This window comes from Raphanus sativus, chromosome 4, assembly GCF_000801105.2.
Source record: "Raphanus sativus cultivar WK10039 chromosome 4, ASM80110v3, whole genome shotgun sequence".
NCBI classification, from domain to species: domain Eukaryota; kingdom Viridiplantae; phylum Streptophyta; class Magnoliopsida; order Brassicales; family Brassicaceae; genus Raphanus; species Raphanus sativus.
In genome coordinates this window covers 9,654,533-9,666,767 of record NC_079514.1, presented here as the reverse complement: position 1 = coordinate 9,666,767, position 12,235 = coordinate 9,654,533, and the positions used below count along the sequence as shown (strand labels likewise).

Sequence of the window (12,235 nt, the reverse complement as noted above, 5' to 3'; positions counted from 1 at the left end):
TTTACTTTTTAATCTGTCCCATGTTTACCGCGTTCGAAATTTTTAAATAATGCATGCCATGTCAGAGCACACTTGGGATATGTCAGCAGAGCACAGCCTCTTTGTTTTTGTTTTAAAGTTTCTGTTTTTCTAAAAAATACTGAAGTTGTTGTCAAAGGACAAGGCTCTCGACTATGTAAAGATTACACTTGAGTCATTCAAAACAAAAAAGATTACACTGAAGTAGTTGGAAGTGTTGGAAACAACAGAAGAAGAAGATGAAGAAGAAGCTGCATCTTCTCTCCTAGTTACACCATCAGAGGAGGTAAAACTGAGAATAGAGATAGTCCCTTATTTTATAATAATCTTCACACAACGGTCCTTCTATCAGGATTTGCTGTGGCCCCGATGCTCCCCCCTGAATAATAAAACCACCGGTTATAAATATTTACTTTACATAACCCATTACTGAGTGGGGGTAATATACGTATTAGAATACATTAGCATCAAGTATTATTACCTTCTGACCAGTTGGACCGACCTTCCTTAGAGTAACATATTCACCGCATCGTAAAGCTCCTCCACCTGCAAACTCTACCTGAACTCCTTTGCTTGACAGAAACTGCTTGAAGTCTTGCATTTTCAGATCACCCACTAGTACTGGTTTGTGAGGAGCAGCTGCACTCCCCATTGGCTGTAGGCACCTCATCTCGCTCCCTGTCTTCCCTACTTCTGAATCCACCCATGCTACTTCTGAATCTCCCAGCTGCTCATTTCACACAATCAAATTGTTTCATGATCGGCCCACATTAAATGAGAACCGAAACAAGAAAAAAAAAGGGTACCTTCTTGAAGATCACATTGCTCATCAGCTTTTCAGAGAGTTGGACCTGAGGAGGAAACCCATACAGGTTAGTTTTACTACATACCAACTCAAAACCCCATGTGTGAAGAGGATCTTCCTTAGTTTCGGGGTTTTTACCTTATAAGCACATAGATCTGAAGTCACATCCACGGTTTCCTCTATTTTCGGTGCGTACACGTGTGGACAGATGCTGTTCAAGCTGTGTTGCTTCAAATGCTCCGTAGCCTCTGCTGTTGCGTGCACCAGAACCTTTACACATGATATTGGATTAACATCAGCTCATCAGCTCAAGTGATTGACTACTATACATATAAAGAGACAAAGGGAAAAAGGAACCGCGCTAACGTACAAGTTTCAGAGGAGAAACATGTGCAATCGTTGACTTGATTGAACGGCCATCTGAACGACCTTCGTAGTCCATTTTAACAAGTGAACAACTAACAGTCACCTGTGCAAAACAAAAAAAAGCATAAGAACAAACCAAATCATTTATCAAGGAAACCTGACAGCAGCAACATGTCTATCAGTGGATAGAGAGCTCTTATGAAGTTTGTATTGGAGTCTACTTACAATGAGCTCATTGGATATGACTTTCGAAGGTCTAGTATCTAGCATGAGACTAGCAGTTGCCTCATCAAGCCTTCCATCCACATCACCTCCTGCCTGAAATGGGATTTTATATCATAAATCTATTGTCAAAAAGAAAACAAAGAGCAAATTGTTGAACCAATGCACTGAATTGAAGGATTGTTCTCAAGCCAAATCAAGAGCCTAGGCAACTTAATGGTAAAAAAAAAAATAAGGGTTTCAGTGCATATCATGGAGATTGCGTATATATAAATACACAGAAAGTCCTGTTAAAGAACCGATATGCAAACAAGATCATGGAAATTAAGAGAAGGGGTCTAGTTTGGTCGCTAATAAAAAAAGAGCTGAATAAGAACAAAACAGAGACCAAAATTAGAGGGAACGTACATGCATTGCTCCTCGGTCCATGTCCTCATCCTTGATCACGTAGTCATCTGGATTAATGACCTCCCCATACTCGTCCCAGTCAGCTGTGTTATCATAGAATGGGAACATTGGAGCAGCGCTGCTGGATGGGGGAACAAATCCATCTATCAATATATCTTTATATGCAGGCCCGTGAGACCCAACAACTGCATGTTTGATCAGAAATGTGAAAGGTCAGCGGCAGACCACTACGTAATGGCAAGAAGACCCATCAGCAAGACAACAGGGAGTCTAACCGAAAATGAAACATACTGTGGGACTGAAAACTAACACAGATGTAACATGAGACTTCTAAATATAGCTTCTACGTCACTCCAAAGTAACCACAAAATTGCCTCCTAAGGCAGCTAACCAATTCATATACAAGGAGTACCATATGGACTTTCCAATCTAAGTTGAAGTTTACATTTAAAAAAAAGAAGAAGTTATAAATAATCAAGGCTGCTGGAATTTTCACAGTTTAAGACAAACATTACCGTCGTGAGTAGTCTTGGTATCCACGACCATAGGTTCACTAGAATTTTCATCAGGTCCGTGGGAAGCTTTCGTTTCCTCCTCTTTGACGAGGCTAGCTCGCAGGGCTTCCTCTCTCTTCAGTCTGTTTTGCTCCTCTTCATATGCAATCAACTCTTCACCGGCCAAAGGAACCCTCTTAGACATGGTCACTTTAACAAATTTGGGAGGTGGGGCTGACTGAAGCATTCGAGCTAAAGTGCCAAACTGCAAATAGAAACACATGACAACAAAATTAAGCAATTAACAATTCCAGAGAACACGGTGATATCTCAAATGAGAAACAAAATTACCTGGCCTGTTTCAGTAAAGAGAACTAAATTTCTGGGATCGTTGGCCCATTCCACGAATATGTCTCGAGCAAAACCAGCCTCAAGACTAGCCATGGACGCAAGAACAACCTATATAAGCAGTTACTAAAAAATATTAATAAGAATAATATAATTCTACTATCACCTGAGGAGAAAGAAAACAGAATATCGAAGTCACCAAGTTCTATATACGACCAAACATGCGTGAGTTACTTATAAACCAACCTTTGGACCAGGTGGAGCATTATCCAGATCAGTCTTGTTTATCAAGAGAGTGACATGCCTGAAAGTGTTTGAGTTACATTTAAAGTCTTCCGTTACTGTATGCGAACGACAGTATATATAAGACACTTTACACAAAAAAAGAAAAATTACCTCAATAGAAAGGCATTATCACGTGAAGTCTCAAAGGACTTTGAAATGGAGTCACTCATCCACTCGAGGAAGCTCTTAACATAGTCAATTGTGCTAGATGACACATACGTGAGAAAGTAAATGGGAAAGCTAAAAGCTCTCTGTGACCAATGCTGCAGGTTTGATCAATATTCAGTATCTACATACAAATAGCTGAAAGGATTAACCGAAAAAAAAATACATTTAAAACTGAACCTCCCACCTGTTCAAGTATCAAGAGAAGCTCCAAGACTCGACCTGCAGTGTCTACTGGCAATAAAACATTTCCCCCAACTTCCAGATGTTTTGAAATGGTATCTGAATTATAAATATGGACATGCACACGTGATTCAAGCAGTTAGAAGCGGGGTTTTCCTTAATAACACAGAAGAGATACATAAGACATATTGAGCTAAAAGCCAACCTAAAAATTCAGTGTCCCTGTGATGGCTTTGGGTTTGATTGGTATAAAGAGCATTGTACGCATCGGTAATCAGAACAGCAGGTCGGACAAAAGACTGTAAAACAGTTCCGTTCAAATGCCTGAATAAAGATGTACAAGCTCAGTATCACGATCATGCTTCTTTATTATTTAGTTCTGAACAAAAAGAAAAAAAATCGAACTCCACATCAGATGGAAAGCTGAAAAATGCGTACCTTTCTTTCCGATGATTGTAGTCAACAGCATACACAACCTCCTCCCCATCCTTTGTTATCTTCCAAATGCTACCTCCCAGCATATGTCCAGCAACATGAGGAGCAATCACAATACCCTCTCCCTTTCCTAATAGGACAAAGATAAACCTTTTGAGGCCTCCTAATAACTGGTTTGCTATAAAAAGACTGGCGAAATTACCAGAAAGATGGTAGTTCTGAGAGAAAGTCAATCTGATGACATTCTGGAAAGCTGAATCAATGTCATCCAGCGTAAACAGATCAAAGTCTGAGACTTGCTGCAAAACAATAAGATCATCGGATAAAGCACAATGCAGAACAATTAGGTATACAATCAATCCTGTAAAAAAAATATCACCTTTCTGGATAGATACTGATCATACATTGTGAGGAGACCTAATCTATGAACAGGCTCAGTGGCGTAAACGGGAGCAGAGAGTCCAAGCTGCTTCATAGCATAAGGAAGAGCACCGAGGTGAAGCGTATCTGGATGAGAAAGCAAAACCGCGTCTACTGTAGAAGCAACCCTGAGAAAAAAACCGTAAATCCGTCACATGAGCTCAATCAATCAATCCGTCACAAGGAGGAGGGAGTAATAAGGGGACAGAAACCTGGAGAGAGGTTCGAGGAGAGAAGGGTCAAAGAGGTCGTTCCAACCACAGTCGAGGAGGAAGTTGAAGCCATCGATGGAGACTAAGTAGGAGAGTGGATTCTCGTTGTACACCCCGCACAGTGGAGAAACCTGCACCGAAGTACCCATTCTTCGCCGATGGTAAACCCAACGCCGATGGTAAACCCTAAGTTTTCTCCGATAGACCAAAGAGCCACCGTGGTCCGAGAGAGTGTGGGGTTTGTTCAATTTGTTCTTTCAATCCGATTCAAATCGATCTGATGGTTCGGTTCGGTTAATATTTTTGCAGGCTCTAATCATCGTCCTTTGATCTGATCTTGTTAAGAAATTTTTTAAAGGCCCAAAATTTGATTGACTGGTATAGCTAGCCCATGATCCATATGTCCGGGGTCCATGATGTGGTAGCAAACTTGTATAGGAGCTTCAAGCTTCTTTTGTTTCAAAGCTCATCATCTTCTACCCCACTTTATTTTTCAATCTAAAATATAATTTACAGTAAAAATGCCTCAATAGTATTTTATTTCTCGCTACATAGTAAAGTGAAAAATAGATTTACTTTAAATATAGAATAAATTATTATTTTTTGTCCATCACTCTATTTTATATTCTAAAATAGAGTATGAATAAACTATAACTCTATTATAGAATCACTCTATTTTAAGTAGAAAATAAAGCAAACAATTAGAAATAGTCTAAGGTGTAAATACAAGCAGGATTACATATACAATTTGTTTGCGGATACGATTGCAGGTATTAATAGATGTTGGTGGCTGCAGTTTAAACGTTATTAGAAAAGTATTTATAACTAGTTAACTATAAATATAACAGTGATTAAATAACAAATTAACAATATTTTCATTTTATATAATTATAAAATTATTAAAATCATATTATTATAAAATAGTATTAATAAAATTAAACTATTAATTTTTAAACAAAAGAAAATAGAAAATACTTTTGTTTAAAAGTTTTATAATATAAAATAAAATATATATATATTTAATATTTCTATTATTTCAAATTTAAATTTTAATTGAATATTTTTGTATATTTATTTATTTTTAAAAAAATGTTTTACCTTCTTATAATTGCCCGTTTATATGTATCGCTTTTAAATTTAAAAAGTTTAAAACAGTATGAAACTATTTATAATATTTTCTATGACTGTTACAAAAAAAAATTGATATCAACTGAGTGGTAGCAATAAATCAGTCATATGTCCTAAAACTTTGTTCGCGGAGTCAGTAAACCATCCTAGTTCAATCAATCTGAACAGAAGAGGTCTGAGTTTTTATCTTCTTGCAATGTTGTTTTAAACTTGAAAGGCGTTGTTAAATTCTTTCGGCATGAAGAAAATGTATAGACATTAAAAGAAAAAATGGTTTTTATTTGTTTACATTTGGTAGCTTTAGCTTTACTTCGAAGGGAAATAAACAATCATCTGCGTTTGGACAACAAGGAGGACCGTTAGGACCAACCCAACTCATCATAATTGCTAACAACCATAACTATCAACCTTTTCTTTCTTGATGATTAAACCAGAATTTTATTTTTTTTCTTTACCTGGTTAAATTCTGGAGGGTCGCAAACTCGCATATAGACTTTTTTCCAGAATATTCAAATAGATCCTAAAACATAAATTTATATCTGCATTAGCTGAACAAAACAATGTGACTTACTTTCGTATTATAGGAAGATCGAACCTAAAATGTATTAGTATTTCGGACCCGTCCACTGCTACTTCACCAGAAGGCCCGTTTATTAAACCAAAATTTTACGTTCGCAAATAATACGTATAAACATATTTGATTAGTTTTTGTTTTCTGAACCGACAAATTTGATGTGGAAGCCCCCTTGGTCCAATGGTTTGACTAAGGGTTCATGTAATGCTTCTACACACGGAAGTCTGGGGTTCAAACCCCAAAAAATACCAAATTATGCAGCTTATGGAGAAACAGATTACAGGAGATCTTCAGCTTGGTGCAGAGCGTACCATCGAACATGAATCTCATAGGACGGCTCGGAGAGGTGCAGTCAGGCGTGAATTCTCATAAGATGGTAGAATTATCGGCTGTATAATCGTCTTTGTAATATTCTCATCATTGTAATAGTATAATTAATCGATAATAATCGATCCAGACGTTAAAAAAAAAACTGACAAATTTGATTAGTCGATGAATGTTAATGTTTATAAATAAAATTATATCATATATCCCCGTTTAACATTTGTAAACTTATGCCTTCAGTCAAAAAAAAAACATTTGTAAACAAATTTCAGTGATCTTTCGTAAATATATATTTTTTGTCTAGGGAGATATTATAAAAGTTTCGGTGAACCTAAACCAGAAGACACCTATCAAGGTTGATTTTCGAGTCTAATACATCGGCTGGTGACCCACTTCATGAGTCCATGACCCATCACCATACTTGGAATTATTTCTAAAAAAAATATAAGATAAGTATTTTCATTTATAATTTGTTTGTCCCTATCTACGCAGTATGATGTCTAGTAGTCTGCTGTCTATGCATAGCTAAACTTATCTCTTTTTTGCAACTGAGCTAAACTTATCTCTCCTCCGGAAGTAAGAGTTTTTTCAACGCAAGTATGTGGAATTACATGAAAAAGAATGTAAATGTTGACTTGTGAAACAAAAAATTAGGAAACGTTGACTAATGAAAAAACAAAATTAGGAAATGCTGACTTCAAATGATTCTTTAGCTAAATAGAGTAAGAAAATCTTTAAAGAAAAACCTGAATAGAGTAAGAAAATCTTTTAAAAAAATCTGAATAGAGTAAGAAAATCTTTTTTAAAAAATCATCCCATATACAATGGTAAGAATAGATTTTTTATTGTTTTTCTTTAAAATGAAAATAAAATAAAATGTGGACTTTATCTTTAGTAAGATCTCTTATGTAATAATAACCCAAAAAGGTAAAATAAATTAATTTTTGGTCAGATGTTTCTCTTCTCTTTACACAAATCCATACATGTTCTTCTCTCTCCATGTGATAAAATGTGAATGCATATATATATATATATTTGTATATATGAGTTTTATCACAATCCATCTTTCTCCAAGATGACTAAAGTTTCTTTGTGCCTATCAGAATCATAGCTCTCTCTTTCTCTTGCCCACTTGGTCTCTCCTTTCCTTTTCTTCATCTTCTCCAATAACTTTCCATATATTTATGTAATATCTCTATTACCAAACCTTATAAATATAACAAAAAGACAGGCCTAATTTTTACGACCCGGTTTTCGTCGGCCTTTCACCTTCACTCACCATTGAAGCGTCAGAAAGTGAAACAATGAAGACTACGCGGCTTCTCGATCTAACGGCGGCGACGGTTCTTCTCGTCTACGTGGGCCTATCTCCACCGATTGTTTCCGGCGACCCAGGGCGGCGTGTTAGCATGACATTAGTTCGAGGGGCCGCTGCTCTTGGTGCTTGTATGTCTTCCTCCTTTCTTATGTCTTCTTTTGTCGTCTTTTCTTTTTCTTTAACAGAACCATTTGTCGTCTATACAACACATTTAAATAATTATCAGTAAATAATTATCAGTAATATTGATATACGATTTTTTCGTGACCAAAAGAAAAGATATATGATTTTTAGTCGATGAGTTTACTAGACATTTTAACCGCTTTTTCGACACACTTCAAACCTATGTACAATATGACGCAGCTCACGCAAAATCATCCAACATATACAACTCCACTTGCTGCCTAGTCACTATCGTTTTGGTCATTAATTTGATTTTCCTTATGTCAGATTTTATTTGCTTACATTTTGGATTTATATGTTTGGCTTTTATATTTTCTTTTGTAGTTTGCTTGGACGGTAGCTTACCAGCTTATCACTTGGACAGAGGCTTCGGTGCTGGATCAGACAATTGGCTTTTGCAGTTTGAGGTAATTTAATCATTTACTTTGTTTAGTTAATTCAAAAATATTCAAACACAGAATAATTTTTTTTATTCTTACAATGCTTGTGATTATTAAATACTACTAGTATTTAAACATATAATCAAAATCTTAGATGCGAATAAATTTACCAGACATCCATTTCGTCATTGAAATTGTATTTTCCTTTATTGATCATTGCTTGATTTAGTTTCACTACCTAAAGTGCTGATGTTGTAACCAACCCCATGAGTAGGCAAAATAATTGAATCCAGCTAGCTAGCATCTGGAATAAACTTTTGCAGAGTTTTTGTTAATATTAGTCAACTATCGATAAAACATTACCAATTCTTAAGTAAATCTTAATAGTAACGATTTAGCAATAACAGCTGTTCATCACAAATTTGGGCTATAGTGCAAACTATCTATCAACCCCAATCAGGAGATTAGAATGTAACCAAGTGGCTACAATACGTCGATATATGCTAGTAATTGATTTCTACTACCACATCTACATACTTGTAAAGAACCGGTGAAGAGAGCAGAGACATATTCATGAACAAAAAAAAACTATTACGCCGCCGTCTTAGAACTTTTGAGCATCATAGTGTCTGGGGCTAGTTGGATCATGTCTCACGCCTTTCACTTTATGACGCGCATTTATAACATTCTCTACTTCTTTCCAATGGTTCTTTTCTTTTTCCGAAACAGAATTATGAGAGGGACAACATTTATTTATTTGTTTTATTAGCATTTATATCATTCAATCGACAATTCATTTGTCTGCAAGTAATTACAACAATTGTAGAAAAATACCCAAATTTATTGGATTTTCATTTTGCACGCACTTCTTCTTCTTTTTGCAAGCGTTATATATTAATAGAAAAGCTGGTGAACTGGTGATAGGGAGGAGGATGGTGCAATGATGTAGCATCATGCAGGGATAGATCAAAGACCCATCGAGGCTCGACACGTTTTATGACCAAAACAGCCGTCTTCACTGGAATCTTGAGCAACAACGCTTCTTTAAATCCAGGTCACTTCTTAATTTCATTTCTTGATAACAAATTATATTATTAATATAAATGACACGTTAATCATTTAAATAATCTATTACGTGAACATGTTTGCTGTTTGTGGTTTAGGTCTCTCTTTCACGTGACGGTTCAAATGTTTCTGTTTAAATTCAGCTTTTTTTATAAAATATACACATAGAAACAATAGTTTTGGCTTTTTCTTTTCTATTAATTAAGTTATGGCTTTGTACACCTTATGTGCTTTTGTCTTTGTCCCCTGCCTTCCTTACGAGCACAAGTCGATCAAAACCTCGTCGACCTATGTGTCCAATTACATACTTATCCTACCTTTCTCGGGTTAAATCTACCTCAAAGAGGGTAAAACTGCCAACTTCACATATAGACATGTGAAGTCCAGTTCGTTTATGTCTCGAGTCAAAATTCGCTGTTGCTTTATTGGAACATCATTCACATGCACTAACACATACCGAACACACATTATTATCATTCGCTTATATTTTTGTATTAGTAGTATAGCTGCACACTGGTTGGACTACACATTGTTTTTTAACACATAATTTTTATAAAAATCAGATTTCTATAACTGGAACAAAGTTAGGCTGAGGTATTGCGATGGAGCTTCGTTTGCGGGAGATACACAAGTTGGCAACGGGGTAAGAATAAAGAAATAACTCGCTTATCGGTCTAAGCAAATCTTGTTTTATCTAACTGCTTTTAATAACCGGTTAAATGTACCAAACGATCTGCTTCTTTTTTGGGTCAAAACCAAACGATCTGGTTTATGAGTGTTTATTTACTGATAGTTTACCAATTGAATGATTGACAGACGTCAATGCTTTATTTCAGAGGACAACGTATATGGAATGCCATCATTCTTGACCTTCTACCCAAAGGTTTAGCAAAAGCCGATAAGGTAGAAAAAATGGTTCCGGTTTGGTTCGGTAGACTGTATTATTAATCTATTGGTACTAAACCGGTCAACTGATGGTGCAGGCGCTTCTGACTGGCTGTTCAGCAGGTGGCTTGTCTGCTTTTTTGCATTGTGACAACTTCACGAGCTATCTACCAAAAACCGCAGACGTTAAGTGCATGAGCGACGCTGGATTCTTTCTTGACGCGTAAGTTTTCTTGCTCAAATATGTTTTGATCTCTACTTCACACGGTTGGTTTGCCAACATATATGGTCTATATTGGTTTAATAGAATCGATGTAGCATCAAACCGGACAATGAGACATTTCTACAATCAGCTTGTGTCACTACAGGTATATACTAGAGATCCAACTATGCCATCAAGTTTTTATTTTTCTCCCCATAGTTTTCTGATTTTCTTGCATTCTTGGAACAAATTTTTCAGGGTGTCCAAAAGAACCTCGATCCAAATTGCACACGTGCGTTCTATCCCGAACCATCTCTGGTACAATCTAAAATCTTAATTATATATCAACTCTTCTTATGAGTTATGAAGTTAAATTTACAAATCTCTAAGTTAAGTTACAAAATTTGAATTTTGCAGTGCTTTTTCCCGCAATATGCATTGCGATTTATTAAAACGCCAATGTTCATCTTAAACTCAGCCTACGATGTATTCCAGGTTTCTTTTTTCTCTATTCTTAGTTAGCCATAGTTATTTTATTTGTGAACCGTATTACACTTGTCTAACCCGGTTTAGTTTTTGTTGGTTTGATTGCTAAGCCGGTTTATTATTATGTTACACTTGTTTAACAGTTCCATCATGGGTTGGTACCACCTTCTGCTGACCCCACCGGACGTTGGAACCGTTGCAAGGTTAATGTGACAGCATGTAATCCACACCAGCTCGATGCACTTCAAGGTTCAATTCCAACTGGCTCGTTTAAATAAGATAACCTGTAAAAATAAGAGCTAAACCAAAACCTTTTCTTTTGCAGGGTTTAGGACAGACATGTTGGGAGCATTAATGAATTTCTTCAGAAATTCTACGAGAGGAGGAATGTTTATAAACTCATGCTTCGATCATTGTCAGAGTGCTTTACAGGAAACTTGGCTCTCTCCCACTTCACCGAGGATCCACAATATGGTATATACTTAACCGAGAACTTTGTTCTTTGTTTTTTATTCCGGTTTACAATAGCTTTAAACCGCGTCCGGTTTTGGTTTCAGACAATTGCTAAGACGGTCGGAGATTGGTATTTCGGGAGAGGAGAGGACGTGAAAGAAATAGATTGTCCATATCCGTGTGATAAAACATGCCATAATCTCATTCCAGCGTCTACTACAGATTCTTTGGTAAATCTTGACATTTAATTATTTTTACAGTTAATTATAGGCATTACTGTTTTCTATAGCAATTAATTATACTGTAAGGATTCAATTAATCCTAATTTGGATTGTGTAATTATATTTTTTTTTTTTCTTTTGTTATTCAAGGCTCCCAATGTTCCAGATCGTAAATCTCTCGGTACACAATTGTCTCCTTTTTCCCTGGCTTTTTTTACTTTTATCTTTTATGTTTAACACGAACATTCAGCTTCTTTTGGTTTTTAATGATTTGATTATGTAGCAATCAATCTGGAACGAAAAAGACAACTCTTCTCTCTTTTATATATTTTGGTTTATGTCTTTCTGATCAGGTACAGGAAGCCAAGTATTTCAAAATGATCTTATATCGTGATAGTAGAAGTTGAGAATTATTGGGATTGCAGTGGTCAAATATAATCCAAATGTGACTAAAAGAATTATGTGCTAGTTTGCCAACATTGCAGCTATTCCAGTTAGCAAACTTTTAAACTATAAGTTGAGAATAAAAATATCATGTCTTTAGTAAATTTCAAATACATAGTTCTCACTTTAAATTCGATTGCTTTGCTAATTGGTGTCAGACTGATACAAGGAGAACTTAAGAAATTATGGAAAGTTTTAACTAGTCATTTCA

General features: G+C 35.9%; 2 protein-coding genes across 4 annotated transcripts; one reads left to right on the top strand and one right to left on the bottom strand.

Moving 5' to 3' along the window:
* Nucleotides 1-140: 140 nt before the first annotated feature.
* Nucleotides 141-4,622, bottom strand: LOC108848288 (cleavage and polyadenylation specificity factor subunit 2). The gene is made up of 17 exons (XM_018621609.2): nucleotides 4,362-4,622; nucleotides 4,109-4,277; nucleotides 3,932-4,028; nucleotides 3,733-3,859; nucleotides 3,500-3,618; nucleotides 3,299-3,393; nucleotides 3,058-3,209; nucleotides 2,908-2,965; nucleotides 2,665-2,772; nucleotides 2,335-2,578; nucleotides 1,820-2,004; nucleotides 1,415-1,507; nucleotides 1,194-1,292; nucleotides 962-1,093; nucleotides 825-869; nucleotides 500-745; nucleotides 141-397 (listed from the first exon to the last, which is right to left on the bottom strand). Exons 1-17 carry the CDS (start codon nucleotides 4,508-4,510, stop codon nucleotides 296-298), a joined length of 2,220 nt encoding a protein of 739 aa, XP_018477111.1. The 5' UTR covers nucleotides 4,511-4,622; the 3' UTR covers nucleotides 141-295.
* Nucleotides 4,623-7,441: 2,819 nt separating this feature from the next.
* Nucleotides 7,442-12,112, top strand: LOC108852421 (pectin acetylesterase 9). 3 transcript variants are annotated; one of them, XM_018625925.2, is made up of 14 exons: nucleotides 7,442-7,833; nucleotides 8,213-8,295; nucleotides 9,193-9,322; nucleotides 9,897-9,976; nucleotides 10,150-10,236; nucleotides 10,317-10,441; nucleotides 10,526-10,586; nucleotides 10,679-10,738; nucleotides 10,838-10,915; nucleotides 11,050-11,155; nucleotides 11,232-11,380; nucleotides 11,464-11,589; nucleotides 11,731-11,761; nucleotides 11,934-12,100. In XM_018625925.2, exons 1-14 carry the CDS (start codon nucleotides 7,692-7,694, stop codon nucleotides 11,972-11,974), a joined length of 1,299 nt encoding a protein of 432 aa, XP_018481427.1. In that variant the 5' UTR covers nucleotides 7,442-7,691; the 3' UTR covers nucleotides 11,975-12,100. The 3 variants fall into 3 exon arrangements, with proteins under 3 accessions (XP_018481427.1, XP_018481429.1, XP_018481426.1); XM_018625927.2 differs by lacking the exon at nucleotides 11,731-11,761 and having other exon boundaries at nucleotides 11,934-12,112; XM_018625924.2 differs by lacking the exon at nucleotides 11,934-12,100 and having other exon boundaries at nucleotides 7,443-7,833; nucleotides 11,731-11,924.
* The last annotated feature ends 123 nt before the right edge of the window (nucleotides 12,113-12,235 follow it).

What these genes read in the sequence shown, in the direction of transcription:
- LOC108852421 (XM_018625924.2), top strand. Translation starts at nt 7,692, where the DNA reads ATGAAGACTACGCGGCTTCTCGATCTAACGGCGGCGACGGTTCTTCTC. An exon ending in ATACACAAGTTGGCAACGGG is followed by an intron (nt 9,977 to 10,149) that starts GTAAGAATAAAG and finishes AATGATTGACAG; the next exon opens with ACGTCAATGCTTTATTTCAG. An exon ending in TCTATCCCGAACCATCTCTG is followed by an intron (nt 10,739 to 10,837) that starts GTACAATCTAAA and finishes TGAATTTTGCAG; the next exon opens with TGCTTTTTCCCGCAATATGC.
- LOC108848288 (XM_018621609.2), bottom strand. Translation starts at nt 4,510, where the DNA reads ATGGGTACTTCGGTGCAGGTTTCTCCACTGTGCGGGGTGTACAACGAG. An exon ending in TTCTCTTGATACTTGAACAG is followed by an intron (nt 3,210 to 3,298) that starts GTGGGAGGTTCA and finishes TCAAACCTGCAG; the next exon opens with CATTGGTCACAGAGAGCTTT. An exon ending in GATAATGCCTTTCTATTGAG is followed by an intron (nt 2,966 to 3,057) that starts GTAATTTTTCTT and finishes AAACACTTTCAG; the next exon opens with GCATGTCACTCTCTTGATAA.